This window comes from Halictus rubicundus, chromosome 1 (genome assembly GCF_050948215.1).
Source record: "Halictus rubicundus isolate RS-2024b chromosome 1, iyHalRubi1_principal, whole genome shotgun sequence".
In the NCBI taxonomy this organism is placed as follows: Eukaryota; Metazoa; Arthropoda; class Insecta; order Hymenoptera; family Halictidae; genus Halictus; species Halictus rubicundus.
Genome location: NC_135149.1, coordinates 5,525,907 through 5,544,786, shown reverse-complemented (window position 1 = coordinate 5,544,786; position 18,880 = coordinate 5,525,907). Strand labels below are relative to the sequence as shown.

At 38.2% G+C, this 18,880-nt stretch overlaps 2 protein-coding genes across 3 annotated transcripts in view; both read right to left on the bottom strand.

The window, feature by feature from the left end:
• LOC143353436 (putative cytochrome P450 6a14) overlaps positions 1 to 18,232 on the bottom strand; it is a 43,240-nt gene extending 25,008 nt beyond the window's left edge. The window contains exon 1 of one of the 2 annotated variants that reach the window (XM_076786774.1): positions 18,108 to 18,232. The gene's annotated coding sequence lies outside the window, so the exon portion shown is untranslated. Of the gene's footprint in view, positions 1 to 3,341; positions 3,470 to 18,107 lie in introns of those variants that run through there. The other variant, XM_076786790.1, reaches the window with a different exon arrangement.
• Positions 1,695 to 18,234, bottom strand: LOC143353467 (putative cytochrome P450 6a14). Its single transcript, XM_076786832.1, has 6 exons — positions 18,108 to 18,234; positions 13,738 to 14,133; positions 11,770 to 12,295; positions 11,297 to 11,518; positions 3,342 to 3,593; positions 1,695 to 1,903 (listed from the first exon to the last, which is right to left on the bottom strand). Exons 2-6 carry the CDS (start codon positions 14,071 to 14,073, stop codon positions 1,734 to 1,736), a joined length of 1,506 nt encoding a protein of 501 aa, XP_076642947.1. The 5' UTR covers positions 14,074 to 14,133; positions 18,108 to 18,234; the 3' UTR covers positions 1,695 to 1,733.
• Positions 18,235 to 18,880: the final 646 nt, after the last annotated feature.

Genomic DNA, 18,880 nt, shown 5'->3' with positions numbered 1-18,880 from the left:
GTTTAGAAATTCATTTTTATTGTGACATATCAAGATAAACCGAATTTTATTAGGATCTTTAGAAATCAGAAGGGTTTAGACAGCATCCTCTATAATACATTTTTAATTTCTAGTTCCGGTTTCATTAATTAAATTACACTGATTTTTGGCACTTAACGTGATAAGGGCCCGGGTTAGTCACGTGACTTTGTAATTAATAATTTCCATTCACAGCCTTCAGATACAGACTTAAGATACATCTTGGTCTTGATCCGACGGGTCTTAAGTCTCTGACTAAACTTGTTGGGACGCAACGCAATGCGAGATCCACGAAAGTGTCTCTCCAATTTGACACCGAGTCCCAATCACTTCCACCACCCGACTAGAGGCAATAAATTAGCCTACGAGTCGAAGGCTCTTGAGCCCCAAGCGGCGGGACTCGTCCCAGATTTTCTGCGACTTTCCAATGCCATAACACTAACAATTTAAGACAGCGTCTGGAACACTTCTAAACAATCACCCCCAATTTTCTCCCACTATTCTTTACCACCTCCACCACCAATTTCACATCCCTTAAAAACCCATCTCTGCGTGCGAGCAGTCACTATTCAGTTTGTCTTCAGTCAGTCCTCAGCTAGTCCGCATTTACACCACATCTTTGTACAGTTGTTATCATTAAATTCAGAGTTATTGTGACCAACAAGTTCTACAATTCATTCTACCGCTCAAAACACATCACCATTTAAAAAGAACTACCTAGCACGGTTTTAATTAACCAAGCAGGAGTGAGTGACAGATGCGAGAAAAGCCGAAGTTACTGATCTTATTTCCGTCACATTTTTTGCTCTCTATTATCGATATTATGAATTCTGACGCCAGAAACGTGCTTCAAGTTTTTCGCTTCATTTCGAAGAGAATCAAGACAACATATAGCTCAGTTTGTAGCTGGAGATATTTTCTAGTGCGCGCTGGTTTCGACGTCATCGAGAAAACTCATCCAATGGCATAAAAATGCTTGGATTCCACGACATGCACATCGTCAATTTTTGGCCTACTTCGAACGCTTATATTACCAAATATATGCAATAACCTCGGCAGCTCCTGACCAGCGCGCACTAGATTGAACCTTCCTATTTCGAATGAGCCCTTTACCAGCGACAAAATATTCTTATTTAAGGACGAAAACTTGAAGCGCGTAAAACCATGTTTTTACGGTAATGTAGTCAGTCTACCTTATCGCGCAGGGAGATGCTAACAGCTTTCTAATCTATAGTATGTGTGCCTTTTTGCTATAGTATAGGTACTTTTTTGTCGGATTGTGTTACCTTCAATTGTTTTCCGAATATCATGTAGAATTTCTGTTGCAAACGGTTAAATTGAGCATCCCGGAAAGTGAACGGCTTCAGGGATGAATTTTTCAAAGTGAAAACAAAATTATTTAACGTTTTATATGGTTGAAATATTATCAATGCCTCCATACGACGTAGTTTTTGTTTCTATTGTTTTGAGATTCTGTAATCAATAGTTACACCACAGATTTTAATCCTTTTTCTACTCAGAATAATTTTAATTTAAATGTACAACTGTGTGTCAATATCCTTGAGGAGCTTAATTAATTTCGTAACTTATTTCCATGAAGATTAATTACATCATTTCTTAAATGAATAATTTTGAAATTCTTATAAAAATCAATTATCACTGTATACTAATGAATTCAATTGGAAGTATAATACACTTTATTAGAAAATAACTTATTAATAGTCTAGTTTTGTAAACTTTAAGTACAATGGCTTAGCAGGCATAAGTAAAAACGCAAGCCGATCTAGTTCGTATGTAAGCGGTGTTTTTTCACAAACGTCGACTTTATAATGTTGTAGTATTTTTATAAGACCAATTTTTGTTTGGTAGATGGCAAATCGTGCTCCTGAAATGAAAGAATTCTATATTAACGACATATGCATTATCGATAACAACATACACTAGTGTGAAAATATACAAGTTTGTAATGCTAAATATCTCATATTTCTAAATGTAACGTAATAATTTTCAAAAATAAAATATGTATGCAGTTTATTCAATGTTAGAAGATACACGAAAAATGGATGGTGCATCTCATATTTTAATCTTGTTAGTTTTGAAAACTGTATAAAACTTAAACTTGCTCATAATGTCTAGAAATGTTCTACTTGGCACCCGTTTTTCGTATACGGGGTGCCCTTTTTTTAAATTCCCAGGGCAAATATCCTGAAAAATATGAATGATATGGAAAAATGTTTTAGATAGAAGTTCTATGGTTTCGTCATATTATTAATGCGCCATGTCTAGGTCATCTCAAGATCGAATAAATAAGAGCTCAATGTGTCAAACACGAAACTAAATACAATGACTCCTACTAATATTCAGACGCTTTTAAAAATCGTATAACTTTGTTAACAATTGGACCATACGGCTTGCATTTTCTTAAGAAGTTAGCACAATTGATTTGCTACATAAAGTGAAAAAAATGTTTACAAAAATTGCAATTGGTCGAAATTGCAGAGAAAATACTAAAAGTTGTTTTTACGTGGACTTACATTGAAAATTTAGAAAGTATGATTTGTAGATCTGTATGAATTATAGATATTCTGAGAATTTCATCAAAATTGGTCAACGTTGCAATGAGCAACAGATGTTTCAAAATGATCACATAAGGGCGAAATTCCCTGACAAGGCCAAAATTCTGCGACTTTCACCTTTAGGTTTTTATCGTTAAACGTTTCTAGCTCACTTCAACGTTGACCGATTTAGATCAAATATTTAGAATATGTATAATTGATACAGATGTACAAAACGTACTTTTTACATTTTTAATATTATCCTACATAAAAAAAGTTGCAAAATACAACTGTTAGTACTTTCTTTGCAATTTCGACCAATTGTAATTTTAATCAAACATTTTTTTCACGTGATGTAGCAAACCAATTGTTCTAAGTTCTCAAAAAAATTCAAGTAGTATACTCCACTATTGACAAAGTTATGCGATTTTTAAGAGCGTCCGAATATTAGTGGGAGTCACTGTAGCTCCTATTTAAAAAATTTTTCCACCTCAGTCTACTTTTTCGAGATACATTATTATCTCCGTAACTGTTGCAAACGTCTCTACCGTAACTGTCAAAATTTTATCTCCACCACTGGAGAGATCCCCCTTGGAACCAGTCATACGGTAAAAATGCTCGACGACTGAGCCAGCGGGAGGTTGAATGTCGGTGAGACTTACACTAATGCAAGCGATTGCATTAGTGCACTAATCTAACGATTGCAGAACTAATGTCATTACGCCTAATGACTTAAAAATATTTCTTGAAATGCCCATGTGTACGTACCAATGCAATTTCGCGGACCATCGCCGAATGGAAGATAGTGCATCGGATGTCTTTTGGACTTCTCGCTTTCGTTGAACCTTTCGGGATCGAATTTCTCGGGATTTGGATAAATATCTGGGTCTCTGTGCATCGCAATGACGGGTATCCATAATTTTGTGCCCACAGGAATCGACACTTTCGTACCGTTGAACGTGTAGTCACTAGTTGCATCTCTACTTAATACTGGCAAAGTTGGATATTTCCTTAACGTTTCTGTAAACAAAAAGTTACTAGATTAAAATTTTATACAATTTCTCCAATGACCGCCACTCTGCTTCTATTTAAAGGTTATTCATAACTTGTTCAAACAAATAAGCAACAGAGCACAGCAAACGTAATTTTTATAAATGTAGGACTGAATAATGAAAATTATTTGAAAGTTCGCTAAACAAATAATCTCGATGTATCTCTGTGATCGTGTAAACTAAAGTTTTCTTTTGAATTGCGTATCCGTTTTGCAACAAATGATTACCTACATACTATGATTGTATCGTCCAATAGATTTTACCTTTTTCTTCACGTTGAATTTAAAAGAAACAAAAATCGATTTTTTTTAGTAAAGACGAAATCGGTCTTATGGTTTTTTCATCGATTTTCGAAGAAAGAAAGTCTATTTCACGGCGTAGTTTACTTAATGTAGTTAGATTTTGTTGTAGACCTTTAATTTTCAAAATAAACAGTAAGTGTTGCCTTAGAATCTCAAAGTAATAAAAACGAAAATTATAATTTTATCCAGTGATGTCGTTTGAATGCTTATGTGAAAAATGTTTTTCATTTATCATTGGAGTAAGAATACAGATAACTCCAATGATTTTAACTCCAATGATGACTCCATTTTCACAGTAAATGCTCGATCTAGGCAAATTAGGACTGTACGATCTAAGCAAAACACCAATCCCCACCACTGCGGGCCATACGGTTCAGAAGCTTGAGCTGCCTCGGTCGCCGACCAGTGCCAAGTGTAAACATGCCGAACATGGCCTTAAGGGGAGGGAACCGAACCTGACCAGGGCAAGCTCCAAATGCCCCGACACAATAATGATCGTCACGCTATGAAAGAACGAACGGCCGCTAGAGGAAGCTAAATAGTAACATTTCTGTCCAGTAGGGGAGCTAGGAACGTTTTCCAAAGTTCAGTATCGAGCAACACACTGTATTGGTAAAACAGAGGAAGAGAGAATGTACGGACGTACGACAACGTGGATGGCGCTGTCGTAGCTTCGTTCGAATAGCCGTGCCGCGGCACACTCACACACCGCCTGATCAGCGTGTACGTGTGCCGACGGCGATCGCAAGGGTCAGGGATGCCTGGAAATATTTCCCAATAATGCAGTCACGGGACTTGTCAATGGTGAAAAGAGCTAGATGAAAGTTCTATCTAGGGTGGAAAGGTCCTCAGAAGTCGTACTTTTGCATCATCGAGAAATGGTTAGCAATATTCGGCAGCACGTCGTTTCTCAGGGAGGCTATGGGAACTGACATGGCGGCACACTCACACACCGCCTGGTCGGCGTGTACGTGTGCCTACGAGGGCTGGAAGGGTCTGGAATTCCGCAACCCATTTCTCTATAATACAGGGATGTGAATTTTCAGTAATGATTCGCACTAGATAAAAGGATCAACCTAACATGCTGAATCCCTCGAAAATCCGTAAAAATTATTGTTTGCGAAATGTAACAAATGGTTTGACAAACTATATTTAAATAAATGATTCTTTTCTAGTTTTTATCTCTAGATACAAGTGAACGCATTCTAAATATTTTCAGTAAAAATTTGCTTTCTATAACTCCGTGCCGTGACATTGACACTGGAGGGTGTCATAAATTAGCCCTCCCACGACACTGTCCCGCCGAAGACGAAAGAACTTTCCTGTAACCTCGGTGCAAAACACAGTCATTCTCTAAAGTCTGAAACATCACCGCTTCGCACGAATGTACGATTGCCTAGTAAATATGATCCAAATTATATCATGTTTGGTGTCAATTTTATCAGGAAAATGACGCGAATGTGTTGAGAGAAGTTTCATGAATATATTATGAAAAACAAAAGAATTGGGACATTGCATTAGTATTGTCTCACCGATATACCTGACCCCGCATAATGTTACACTCTTCGGCGGTCTAGCTTCTGGCCCCTTTGAAAGGTAGACACTTGGGGGCGTCATAAATTACCCGTTCTCCGATAGTGTCCTGCCGAAGACGAAAGAGCTGGCATGCAGCCTCGGTGCGAAACACAGTCATTCTCTGAAATCTGAAACATCGTCGCTTCGAACAAATGTACGAATGCGTAGTAAATATGATACAAATTATACCATGTTTGGTGTCATTTTTATCAGAAACATTCCACAAATGTGTTGAGAGAGGTTTCATGAAAAAATAATGGAAAACAAAAAAGATTATGACATTCCATCGGGATTGTCTTACCGATATACCTGACCTTGCACAATGTTACACCCTTCGGCGGTCTAGCTTCTGGGTCTTTCGACAGGTACACGCTTGAGGGTGTCAGAAACTAGCCCTCCCAATATAACCCCAGATAAAAGAGCTAAGGGGCACAGAATGCCTGTGGGATTAGGACAAATTTCACCGATACGTAATGTTACGATAAAAATTACAATCTCATTAAAGACAGTCCAAATGATGCTTCATGTTTTTAATCTATTTATTAATACATGCTTTTATTTTTTTATGCTTTTATGTTTTTAATCAGAACAATATTGTTAATACGAATGACTTCTAGAGCTTATCTAGAGCATTTGGACCGTCTTTAATGAGATTGTAATTTTAACTTTCAAATTTTAATACAAATTTTTTTATCTTTCATTCGTTATTCGAAATTTTTATTTCGATAACTATTTTGCCCAACTCTGCGTATTGATAATATCATTAAAATATACTTACGAAGTTACATACGCCTAGAAGGTATGACAAGAAGGTAAAGTATGACAATTTTTTGAGGAGTGCGGTAACTTCGTGAGGATATTTTAATGATATTATCGATACGTATGCAACTTCATTCGAAACAAATTCGTCGGAATTCCAGAAATATTTAATTTAATTTAATTTAATTTAATTTAATTTAATTTAATTTAATTTAATTTAATACAAAATTTAATGCAAATAAAGATTATGCACATGTTTGCTAAATATACCTACTGTAATTATAAAAAAAACCAAGTATATTAAAAGTTACGTTATAAGTTATGAATGAAGTACCGTTATTACCATTATGTATTTCATAAAAACGCAGAAACTCTCGGACCCCGCGTACCGTCAGGCCGGCCAGACAATGCATACAGAAATCCATATAAAATGCGGAACATTGCAAGCGTAGTCGGCCTGGCCGTTCGGTGTGCCGGTCGTTGGGTGTAACATGGGTCAGGTACATCGGTGAGACAATACTAATGCAATGTCATCATTTTTTTGTTTTTCCTTATTTTTTCCTGAAACCTCTCTCAACACATTCGTGGAATGTTTCTGATAAAAATGATACCAAACATGGTATAATTTGTATCATATTTACTACGCATTCGTACATTTGTTCGGAGCGACGATGTTTCAGATTTCAGAGAATGACTGTGTTTCGCACCGAGGCTGCATGCCAGCTCTTTCGTCTTTGGCTGGACACTATCGGAGAAGGGCCAATTTATGACGCGCCCAAGTGTCTACCCTTCGAAGGGGCTAGAAGCTAGACCGCCGAAGAGTGTAACATTATGCGGGGTCAGGTATATCGGTGAAACAATACTAATGCAATGTCCCAATTCTTTTGTTTTTCATAATATATTCATGAAACTTCTCTCAACACATTCGTGTAATTTTCCTGATAAAATTGACACCAAACATGATATAATTTGGATCATATTTACTAGGCAATCGTACATTCGTGCGAAGCGGCAATGTTTCAGACTTTAGAGAATGACTGTGTTTTGCACTGAGGTTACAGGAAAGTTCTTTCGTCTTCGGCGGGACAGTGTCGTGGGAGGGCTAATTTATGACACCCTCCAGTGTCAATGTTATGGAGCGGGCCATCGACGCAAGATACTAATTCGCAACAGGTTGCTTTCAAACCATTAGAGATATTGAAATCAAATTTTTACAGAAAATATTTCGAATATATTCATTTTTATCTGGAGATAAAAACTAGAAAAAATCAATTGATAAATATAGTTTGCCCAACTATTTGTTACATTTCGCGAACAATAATTTTTAGGGATTTTTGAGGGATTCAGCATGTCAGGTTGATCTTTTTATCTAGTGCCATTACTGAAAATTCACATCCTTGTATTATCCAACCTTCCAAGATGCTAATTGGCTAAAGCGCTTTTCACTATGAAAAAGTCCCGTCTCTGCATTATTGGGAAATGGTTAGTGGCATCCTAGACCCTTGCGATCGCCGTCGGCACACGTACACGCCGACCAGGCGGTGTGTGAGTGTGCCGCCATGTCAGTTCCCATAGCCTCCCTGAGAAACGACGTGCTGCCGAATATTGCTAACCATTTCTCGATGATGCAAAAGTACGACTTCTGAGGACCTTTCCACCCTAGATAGAACTTTCATCTAGCTCTTTTCACCATTGACAAGTCCCGTGACTGCATTATTGGGAAATATTTCCAGGCATCCCTGACCCTTGCGATCGCCGTCGGCACACGTACACGCCGACCAGGCGGTGTGTGAGTGTGCCGCCATGTCAGTTTCCATAGCCTCCCTGAGAAACGACGTGCTGCCGAATATTGCTAACCGTTTCTCGATGATGCAAAAGTACGACTTCTGAGGACCTTTCCACCCTAGATAGAACTTTCATCTAGCTCTTTTCACCATTGACAAGTCCCGTGACTGCATTATTGGGAAATATTTCCAGGCATCCCTGACCCTTGCGATCGCCGTCGGCACACGTACACGCTGATCAGGCGGTGTGTGAGTGTGCCGCCGCACGGCTATTCGAACGAAGCTACGACAGCGCCATCCACGTTGACGCGCCGCTCATGCTCCTACAGGCCTCTCTGGCGGACAACATGCTGCCGAATATAGCTAATCATTTCTCGATGACGCAAAAGTAGGACTTCTGAGGACCTTTTCACCCTAGATTGAACCTTTATCTAGCTCTTTTCACTATGGAAAAGTCCCGTCGCTGCATTATTGGGAAATATTTCCAGGCATCCCGGACCCTTGCGATCGCCGTCGGCACACGTACACGCCGACCAGGCGGTGTGTGAGTGTGCCGCCATGTCAGTTTCCATAGCCTCCCTGAGAAACGACGTGCTGCCGAATATTGCTAACCGTTTCTCGATGATGCAAAAGTACGACTTCTGAGGACCTTTCCACCCTAGATAGAACTTTCATCTAGCTCTTTTCACCATTGACAAGTCCCGTGACTGCATTATTGGGAAATATTTCCAGGCATCCCTGACCCTTGCGATCGCCGTCGGCACACGTACACGCTGATCAGGCGGTGTGTGAGTGTGCCGCCGCACGGCTATTCGAACGAAGCTACGACAGCGCCATCCACGTTGACGCGCCGCTCATGCTCCTACAGGCCTCTCTGGCGGACAACATGCTGCCGAATATAGCTAATCATTTCTCGATGACGCAAAAATAGGACTTCTGAGGACCTTTTCACCCTAGATTGAACCTTTATCTAGCTCTTTTCACTATGGAAAAGTCCCGTCGCTGCATTATTGGGAAATATTTCCAGGCATCCCGGACCCTTGCGATCGCCGTCGGCACACGTACACGCCGACCAGGCGGTGTGTGAGTGTGCCGCCATGTCAGTTTCCATAGCCTCCCTGAGAAACGACGTGCTGCCGAATATTGCTAACCGTTTCTCGATGATGCAAAAGTACGACTTCTGAGGACCTTTCCACCCTAGATAGAACTTTCATCTAGCTCTTTTCACCATTGACAAGTCCCGTGACTGCATTATTGGGAAATATTTCCAGGCATCCCTGACCCTTGCGATCGCCGTCGGCACACGTACACGCTGATCAGGCGGTGTGTGAGTGTGCCACGGCACGGCTATTCGAACGAAGCTACGACAGCGCCATCCATGTTGACGCGCCGCTCATGCTCCTACAGGCCTCTCTGGCGGACAACATGCTGCCGAATATAGCTAATCATTTCTCGATGACGCAAAAGTAGGACTTCTGAGGACCTTTCCACCCTAGATTGAACCTTTATCTAGCTCTTTTCACTATGGAAAAGTCCCGTCTCTGCATTATTGGGAAATATTTCCAGGCATCCCGGACCCTTGCGATCGCCGTCGCACACGTACACGCGCATGCTCTTATAGGCCTCTGTTTTACCGATACAGTGACTACTGACGATGAGACAGATCGGGAACATAGTACAGCGCTCGTAGCGAAAAATGTCGGAACTATATTTTGATGAAATACTCAATGATCTAATTTTTCTGGGTGCCCGCTTTCATTTGTTTGATACGTAAGCATACAACGTGATCGGCGTGGCATTGAGTTCCTATATGTTCCCGCTAGGGTGGAAAGGTCCAACGAACTCCATACGAGCTCTGAATCTCTCGATATTTACGATAATGTCACTCGATTAAGCAGTATGCTGCTGAATATTGCAAATTACGGCTAAAAAACGCAAAAGTACGACTTCTGAGGACCTTTTCACCCTAGATTGAACTTTTATCTAGCGATTTTGACTACAGAACAGTACTATTTTTGCATTGTTAACAAATGAGAGCGGGCCTCCCGTACCCTTGCAAAACTCGGGTACGTGTGCGGAACTAGGGAGGGGATGCACTCACACAATCTTGAGCCGTGCCCACCGCCTTAAGGTCCGTTACGACAGTGATGGGCAGGGTAGGGGCCACCTTCGTCAAGTTCGCCGTTGTATCGCGTCTTCGTTGACCCACGGTTACGGTGCTTACTGGAAGGGGACAGTGGGCGATATGGTGGGGACGGTATTGTCTCAATTGAGACAAAAATGCACATCCCTGCAATACGGGGTCGGGTATATCGGTGTGGACCACTACTAGTCCAATTACAAAATTTCTTTATTTTTCAATATTTTTTGTGGGACTTCCACCTACCTGTTTATCGTGTCTATTTATTAAAATGAATCTAAACACGATATAATTTGAACTGTATTTAGTGGTTTAATTAATGGTATGTAGTAAGTTTTGGACGTAGAAGAGGATAGCGAGTTGAAAAAGAAAGAGAAACAGCAATCGCGACGGTCGCCAAAAATAAAAAACTTACGGTATTGTTTAAAATACCAAAGCGATACTAACTTCTCGATTTCTCATTTCTCGCTATGAAGTTATTCCAGCAGATTGCTGAAGTGATACATAATGCTTCACGTTTACAGTAAATATGGGCCAAATTATATCTTGTTTGGTGTCATTTTAATCAGAAAAATGTCCCGAATATGATGGTAAAATTTCATTAAAAACAAGTAAAAATAAAGAAATTTCATTATTGCATTAGAATTGTCTCGCCGATAGGCTATTTTTTGTAGGTCCTTTGGTCCTGATGTTTACACGCGCTATCCTTTTCTACGTTCGGCGCGGTCGAAGCGGGCACAAACGAATGGTGGAACTGAACTATATAAGTCGAGCCCGAAAACCTTCTTCGCCGCTGTCGCTTTACGACTCCCACTACCAGTATACTGGTTGCGCACTATCAACTATTTCATGATTTGCCTCGTGTGACCGCGTGATTGCGAATATATGCGTGTATGTACATCTATACTCCACATGAGTTTGGTGGAGGAGATCCAGGAGTAGGGAGAGGTGTCGTCTGTTGCTCACGAGACGCAAATTATCCAGGCCTGATCTAAGCAACGGAACAGGCCCACGGGTTCTCCTTAGATCGAATCTTTACTGTATTAGCAAAATTACAACTATTCATCAGACGATCCGTATATAATCGTTTTAGTACAACCCTACCACTTACCTTGGAACACCTTGCCTAAATATGTCATTTCCTTTATAACTTCATATTTCCAATCACCATTGTTGTCCAACTCGTACTTCAAAATTTCTTGCCGCAATTGGTCCTGTATATCCTGATTCAAAGCTAATTCATAGAGAGCGTTGCCAATGGTTGTTGAGGAAGTTTCAAAACCAGCTCCAAAGAAGACGAACGCTTGTGCAGATAAGAGGGTGTCGGTCAATTCTGAAAATCGTATATATGTCATTTCATCGATCTATGAGATTGATATTGTTCACATTAATATCGTACAAGAAATGCTAATTGTTTCCTGAAAGGAACTAAATACAATGATTTCTCCATAAGAATTCACTGTATCTTTTTAGGAAAGGGTAAATGAAACTAATGATAATTATTTACCGCGTCTCATTAAAGACCGCGAAGTCTCAGCTTACAACTAATTAAAAATAATCGCAAAATTTTATAAACAGACATACCAACGTCGGGGATTTTCTCCGGATGCTTTCTGAGTTCGAGAAGAATATTCATAAAGTCAGGTCTGAAAATATTGTTCTTTATCCTGTAGTTTATTGTGTCGATCGTAATTTTTGTGAAAAAGTCTGTAAGTTTATCGGACGGCATTACATAACTCAACAGATCGTATAGTTGAGGGGCACACTCTTTCATTCTAAATCTCATGACTGCTCTGAAATGCGTAGCAAAAATTTCCTTGCCCATTTTCCGAAACTCGCTTTCCTGGTCTGTCAGCGAGTTCATTTCGAGTCCAAATGCACAGCTACCAATGACGTCAGTCGTAAATTTGCCTGCCAAATCTCGGCAATCTATAGGTTCACCCCTTTCAACTAACTTTTGTAGATAATCCCCCAATTGTTCGGCGCACGCAAGAATCAATGAGAAGGTTCCTTTCAATTTACCCGATGTAAACACCGGAGAAAATTTACTTCTCAGTGGCCGCCATCTTTTTGCTTCTAGGGCGAATAGATGTGCGGATATTGGCTCCGCCTGTATACATGATAACACATTTTTATTTTAGAAAATTATATTTTACGTTCTTGGAAAAATGTATTGTGTATTACTAATTGCAAGTCCATCAATAAATAATCAGCAATCTTCATAATACAGTTATTGTAGGAATTATCATATTGTATTAATAATAATAGTACTAAGTAGAAAGAAATGACGGTAAATATCTAGAAAATGGGGACAACTCACCGATCCATTATTTGTAATAGCATGAAAAAAATGATATGTACAAGACTCACATGGTGTAGAAGGGGAAGTATTGTAATGCAAAGCTTTATTATGTGGGTGAAGGTATTTCGGAGATTTGAAGGTCACATTGATTTCTTTAAATGAAATGACCTACCTTTTGTATCTTGAATCTAAAAATGTATTGTAAAAATGTAAAAATGTATTGACCTCCCTAAAGCTAATAATTAATTATCGAAATAATTTTCAATACGTATTTACTACTTAGAAGTGAGTACCTCGGACTGATGTCCTTCAACATGAATATAGTAAGTACATATGGAAAATGATTTCGATAATATCTCGGTAACTATTAGATTTAGGACATAGGAAGGTCAATACAATTGAACGCGAGGCTCTACCGATTTACGATGAAAAAGATAGGTCATTCCATTTAAAAAATAAAAGTGACCTTGAAATCTCTAAAACGATTTCACCCATATGAAAGATGTTCGCATCATACGGTGTCTCCCTCCATACGATGCAAATTTTGTATAAAATCATTTTTTCATATTATTCCAAATAACGTAAATATTCAAGGCGATCAAAGGTATTGGACCACCTTATATGTACATAAATGTACAATGCTAAGAAAAGTTTTATCGTGATTATTAAAGATGAATTCTGCACATATGGGTCAGTGGAGCCTAGCTAAAAGAAGTTGCCACAAAATTGTGTTTGTATATAATTTTCAAAGTTAAGCCTTCTATTGCTGCATCGCATTCTACTCGTCACCAACAAACAAAGTTGCAGAAGAAATCATAAGTAGGTACATTATACAGAGTGTCGAATATAAGTGCGATCCCCAGAATGCCTTCTTTAATTTTGAAAGAGTATACCATTTTTTATGTGTAATTTAGTATCAAGTGGTCAGTATCCCGCAGAGGTTGTATTTTTTAAAACCCTTTTTAAGTTTTTTAAGTTTTTAAGAGGGTAAGATGTTTATGCTTTTAAGTTCAAGGTCGTTTGAATGTCATGTCACAGTACTTATTTGAATGTATTTTTTATGAGCTACGCGATGCAATACGAAAGTATATCTAGTTATTTTTAAAGAAACATCGATGACCCTAAAAACTACGAGAAAAAACCACCTCTGCGTGACACTGATCACTTGATACTATTTAAATTATACATACAATATTCTGAGTGTCGCACTTGCGTGAGACACCCTGTATACATCATAATCAAGTACTTACTATTTCGCTTATTATGAATCCACGATCAGCGAATTTCGGAAAGTCTTTGATGAGAACGTCTTTGATCAGATCTGGATCTTGAATAACAAGGGTGGGTGTTCTTCTCACTATTATTCCAACCATTGGCTCGTTTTTATACTGTTCCCGAAGATTCATTACAAACTCCGAAAGGGATATCCTCCCAAACATGTTGCGCATAACATTGCCAAAAACTGGCACAGGTTTTGGTCCCGGTATACCTCGCACATTCCAGAAATCAAAGTGTGCCGTGAAGTAATAATACAGTGCAACAAGTACCGCTAAGACGCCGAGGAAAATTTCTAAGTTGGTAACCATCTTGATTTACTCGATGTGTTTGTTCCTCATCAAGGATCTTATGATACAGCTGACGGTTAGCTATAAATACATAAATAGTTTTGAATTAGCTAAGTTCGGGCTGTCGCGGGCAGTGATAGGCAGCGTCGAATGTCTTTGTAATTGTAATACGAATCAACGCGCGCGGCAGCGCGCGAATCTAGTTCCCCTCCCGATCCCTCTAAGCTGCCGAGTAGTATATCTCGAACCAGAGTTAAGCGGTTTTTAGCCATATTGGCACCGTTACTGCCGCTCTCCCCGGTAACCGAGGACAACCAAAATTTGTATGTGAGCTAGATATAATATCAACTAACTCTCATGTAAAAAGCAACTTTCTACCTAGCCTGGAACTTAATTTGTAATATTCGGCAGAAAATTCGAATTCTGAAACAAGTATGACGTCACAAGATGGCTGCCGCTGAGAGATTCTCTTAATTTCGAGAGATTTAGTGTTCGTATCGAAAAAAAGGCGCTGTATAGACGTAGCAAAGACATGTACAAACACGGTGGTAGGCATGTTTAATTGATTACTTACTTATTTAAGACGTAAAATGTCTAGAAAAAAAGACAAAATTTTGCGGTTCCGCTTACTAGCGCCACGGTCTCTCCGCGGCAAACACTGTACGTTGCGATAGAATACGGTCGATAATGCAGATCGATAGTACAGGTTTACGTATGTACGATATGTATGCTGCCGAATATTGTAAATTACTCCACGATGAGGTAGAAATTCGCAATTTGGGCTCCATGCAGACGTGGATTGAACCTTTGGGAAAGACAATTGACCATTTATGAACTGCTCGTTGCAATATTGAAGCGGCAATTTGAAAAAGTTTCTGACCCTTGCACGTTTCGCTACATGGCATATGCCGTATTTTTTCTACGCTACAACAAGATTCGGTTTGGCGCGACTGCAGTGTGCCAAGTTTTCAGCCGAACGACCATTGTTCAAATCCTGTGAAACAACGCATTTTTTAAAAATTGTATTATATTTTGTCATTGTATATTTATATTATCAATTTTGATTAAACTTCAATATAACGATAAGTACCGATTTCATTTTGATAAAATATAGCAGGCCGCCGAAAATTATCGGATAGTAAAATATATCACCTTGCAATTCTAATTACAATCAACGTTCGAAAGGACAATATCATATAAGGGAGAAAAGACCGCACTTGTTCAAGAAAAGGTAGATGAACTTATGTCACATCACACAAACGTAATAGTAACTTGTTCGAAATCCAGAAAATCACAGGAAATTTATAAAATTTAATATATAATTATTATATAAATAATAATATATAATAATAGTAAATAATCCTGTTGTTAGTAAATAAATACATGTTATTTATAATTCAAAATGCAATTTTATGCGTGAAATTTAATCAATTAAAAATATAAATACATAATGATAAAACAATAAAATTAAAAAAAAATGCGTTAGTAGGCAGGATTTGAACTCTGGTCGTTCGGGTGAAAACTTGGCACGCTACCGTCGCGCCTGACCAATTCCTGTAATGCAGAAAAAATACGGCATTACATGTATGATATATACATTTATATATAGAATTTATAATATCGTAATATGAGACATATATAAATATACATATACAGGGTGGCCCACATAACTCTGAACAGCTCAATATTTCGAAAACTATGCCATCGATTTTAAAGTTCTTAGTCTTAAATTGCATGGAACTGAAGGGCCTTTCTGACTACATAAACGTGAAGTGGCCTCCCTTCCCTTTTAACGAGGGAGGGGAGGTACCTTTGTAATTTTAAATGGAACCCCCTATAAAATGTTACATATTTAGATTCTACCGGAAAAAACAAGTCAATTTTGTCTGAAACATTTTTTTGTCAGATACTTCCATGATGAGATATAACAGTTTTTGAAGTTTCGAGTTGTAGGTACTTGAAGCGCTCGGAAATAGCGTTATGGAATTATACGCGCTATAGTTCTCGAGCCACCTCAGGCCCGTACCATATCAACTGGACGTGGCGCATTAGGGCGACCCTCGTATTGATAGATTTCCACATCACCCATGCGGTTCTATTGCCAATGCGTTTTTTTCGTTTTTTTTTTTTTTTAGTCAGTGGTATTCCCTGTGGGCCTATTCCACTGCGTCGCGTGATAAATTCGAGAAAATAAATTTAGAAAATAGTTTGAATTATAATATCAAAATTTTACTGACATCTAGTAAAACTAGATTTTCACGCACGTTTAGACTTGCTTGGCGAGGAAGAAGATTTGAATTTATGAGGACTGCAAATTATCATGCGACGCAGTGGAATAGGCCTACAGGAGATATCACTGATAAGAAAACGCATTGACAATATAGTACCTCATGGGCAGAGATGGGCAGTATCTAAATAAAAAATTAATCAAATAAGTTTTAGATAAAATACACTGTATTTTTTGTCTTTTATTCGAAGTCGGATGAAGCGTGAGAATTTGTCTGTATCTTTATCTCTCAAGCACCTGGTTTGGAAAGTTTATTTGGCCTGTCTCTCGGATAATTTTCTTGCTATATTTTAATAATAAAAATAAATAGTTTAAATAATAAAAATTCATTTGTTTAAACAATCGTTTAAATAATAAAATGTGTTCTTACGTATTACGACTTGGCAACGTCGAATCAAGAGGTCGGTTATATGAAGTAAAATAAATATGCATAACGATAAACTCGTCGTGGATAAAACAATCGAATAAATCATCTTGTTACATCGAGCTTCGAATAAATCTCAAAGTTAAGTTGAAATCGTTTCATCGAAAATCAAAGATAAATTTTCATAGCCAATATCTGACGGGATTCACCGTAAGGTAAAAGGGGCAACTGCCTTCGTCTCTCAAATAATCGTCAAAGATGAATTGAAAGTTTTCAGCTGTATTTTACGGATAATGCCTCTCAAACAACTTCTCGCCGCTAGAGGCGTTCAATACGCATACGTCGTTACTTCAAGATTCGATAAACTACAGATAACGAATGAAATTTTTATACAAAATAAATATTGTCAGCATTAATTTCAGGACACAGAAGACACAGAAACGCTTATTTCGTTTCTTGATAATTTTAACAAGTCGTGAATAAGACAATAGTATGCATTTTTAAATTCCTGGAATATCTCCATCGAAACTAACCCAAATCAACACTATTAACTAATGGATTTTCCATAAGTTTTGAATTGGTATTGGTCTCAGTTAGATTTTTTCTAGCGATCAACTCTGACGATTCTCACATTCGTCAACATTTAAGATCTCAGAAATCTCGACCTCCCTATAACTCTATACAGAAAATGCCTTTTTAACAAGTTGGCCCGTTATATACGTTGCTTGCTGGCCACTGCGCTGAGGAGTAGAAAAAGAGGAGAGCCTATGCTGCATACACGTTGTGGCGCGCAGTCACGAACGCGTACGTCTACGCAGGATTCATGTAGTAGTAGTGGTAGTTTTCCGCGAATATCTCGAAAACTATTCATTTGCGCCAAAAATGACAAGTATATTTCGTGTTCAGCATGTCAAACCGAATAGAATGGCGTAGGTCACGTGTAGAAAGGAGGGGGGGGGGGTCCCAAGTTCATCCTATTAGGCATAACGTACTCTATTTCCTTGTAACTGTGCCACCTAAATTACATTTCAACTATTTTGTATATGAAAAAATGGTTGAAACGAAAGTTGTATGATATAATACAATAATTAGTTCACGTGCTCAGCGTGTTCATTTGAACAAAATCCGAAACACTACTCCGAAAAGTGTCCGATTTCGCTTGATATATATGATAACTACATTTCATTTAATGTTATACAAAATATATAAATATCACTTGCGATTCTTTGACAAATTTTGGGAAATGATAGGTACTAACATTACCTATTGAGTTAAACGGTAAGTATTGACATAAATGCTGATAAGCTGTAATCGAGTTACGTTTGACTGGAATATTTCAAATATTTTCAATGGTTTCTAATTGTTTAAAAAAAATATTATTAATAAATGTACTGTATCAAATACCTGAATTAAGAATTATCTTCACTCTGAAGTCTGCCACGAGAATTGGAATTCAGTGTAAGAGTGCTTCGGCGTAGACTGAAAACAGGTCACCATACACGATCTAACAATGCAGCACTGAACATCTCACCCAACCCGAGATATTATATAAACACTGATACTCGTAACAAAAACTGACAAGTCATGTTGTATACTGTTAATGACTGCTGCATGTATCGCCTTTCGCGATTTCATATTGACAACGTAATCTGAGCGGAAGATAATAATTATCAATTACAACGGTCCAGGCGGGAGACGCAACCACTTTTACAATCTAAACCACAGACGCACAACTATGTACGTATTGGATTGACGCGTAAGTTCTGTCGCTTACGGTGTGAACACAATTTTATTCCGAAAGTAAATATTTGTTACCTTCAGTACTGTACAAAAGTCTTGGGCCTCTTGCTATGTACTAGATATCTTTGCGGGTTAAAAAACGTACACACAGTTACGCTGAACATACACGTACGTATATTTTATTATACTAACGTTATCATATAATATACTGTTAACAATTATATAATATTATAATAGTATATAACGTCATAATAGTATATAGGGAAAAACATTTTTTTTTTTAATAATTAATCATTTATTAATAACCTTGATTGTAATATTTTGCTATTCTGATTTTAACACATTAAACAATTCATCTGCAATTGTTAATTGACTTTTTCTTCATGCTCTGTCCAAAAAATCCCACACATGTTCTGTAATATTTAAATTAAAACTGT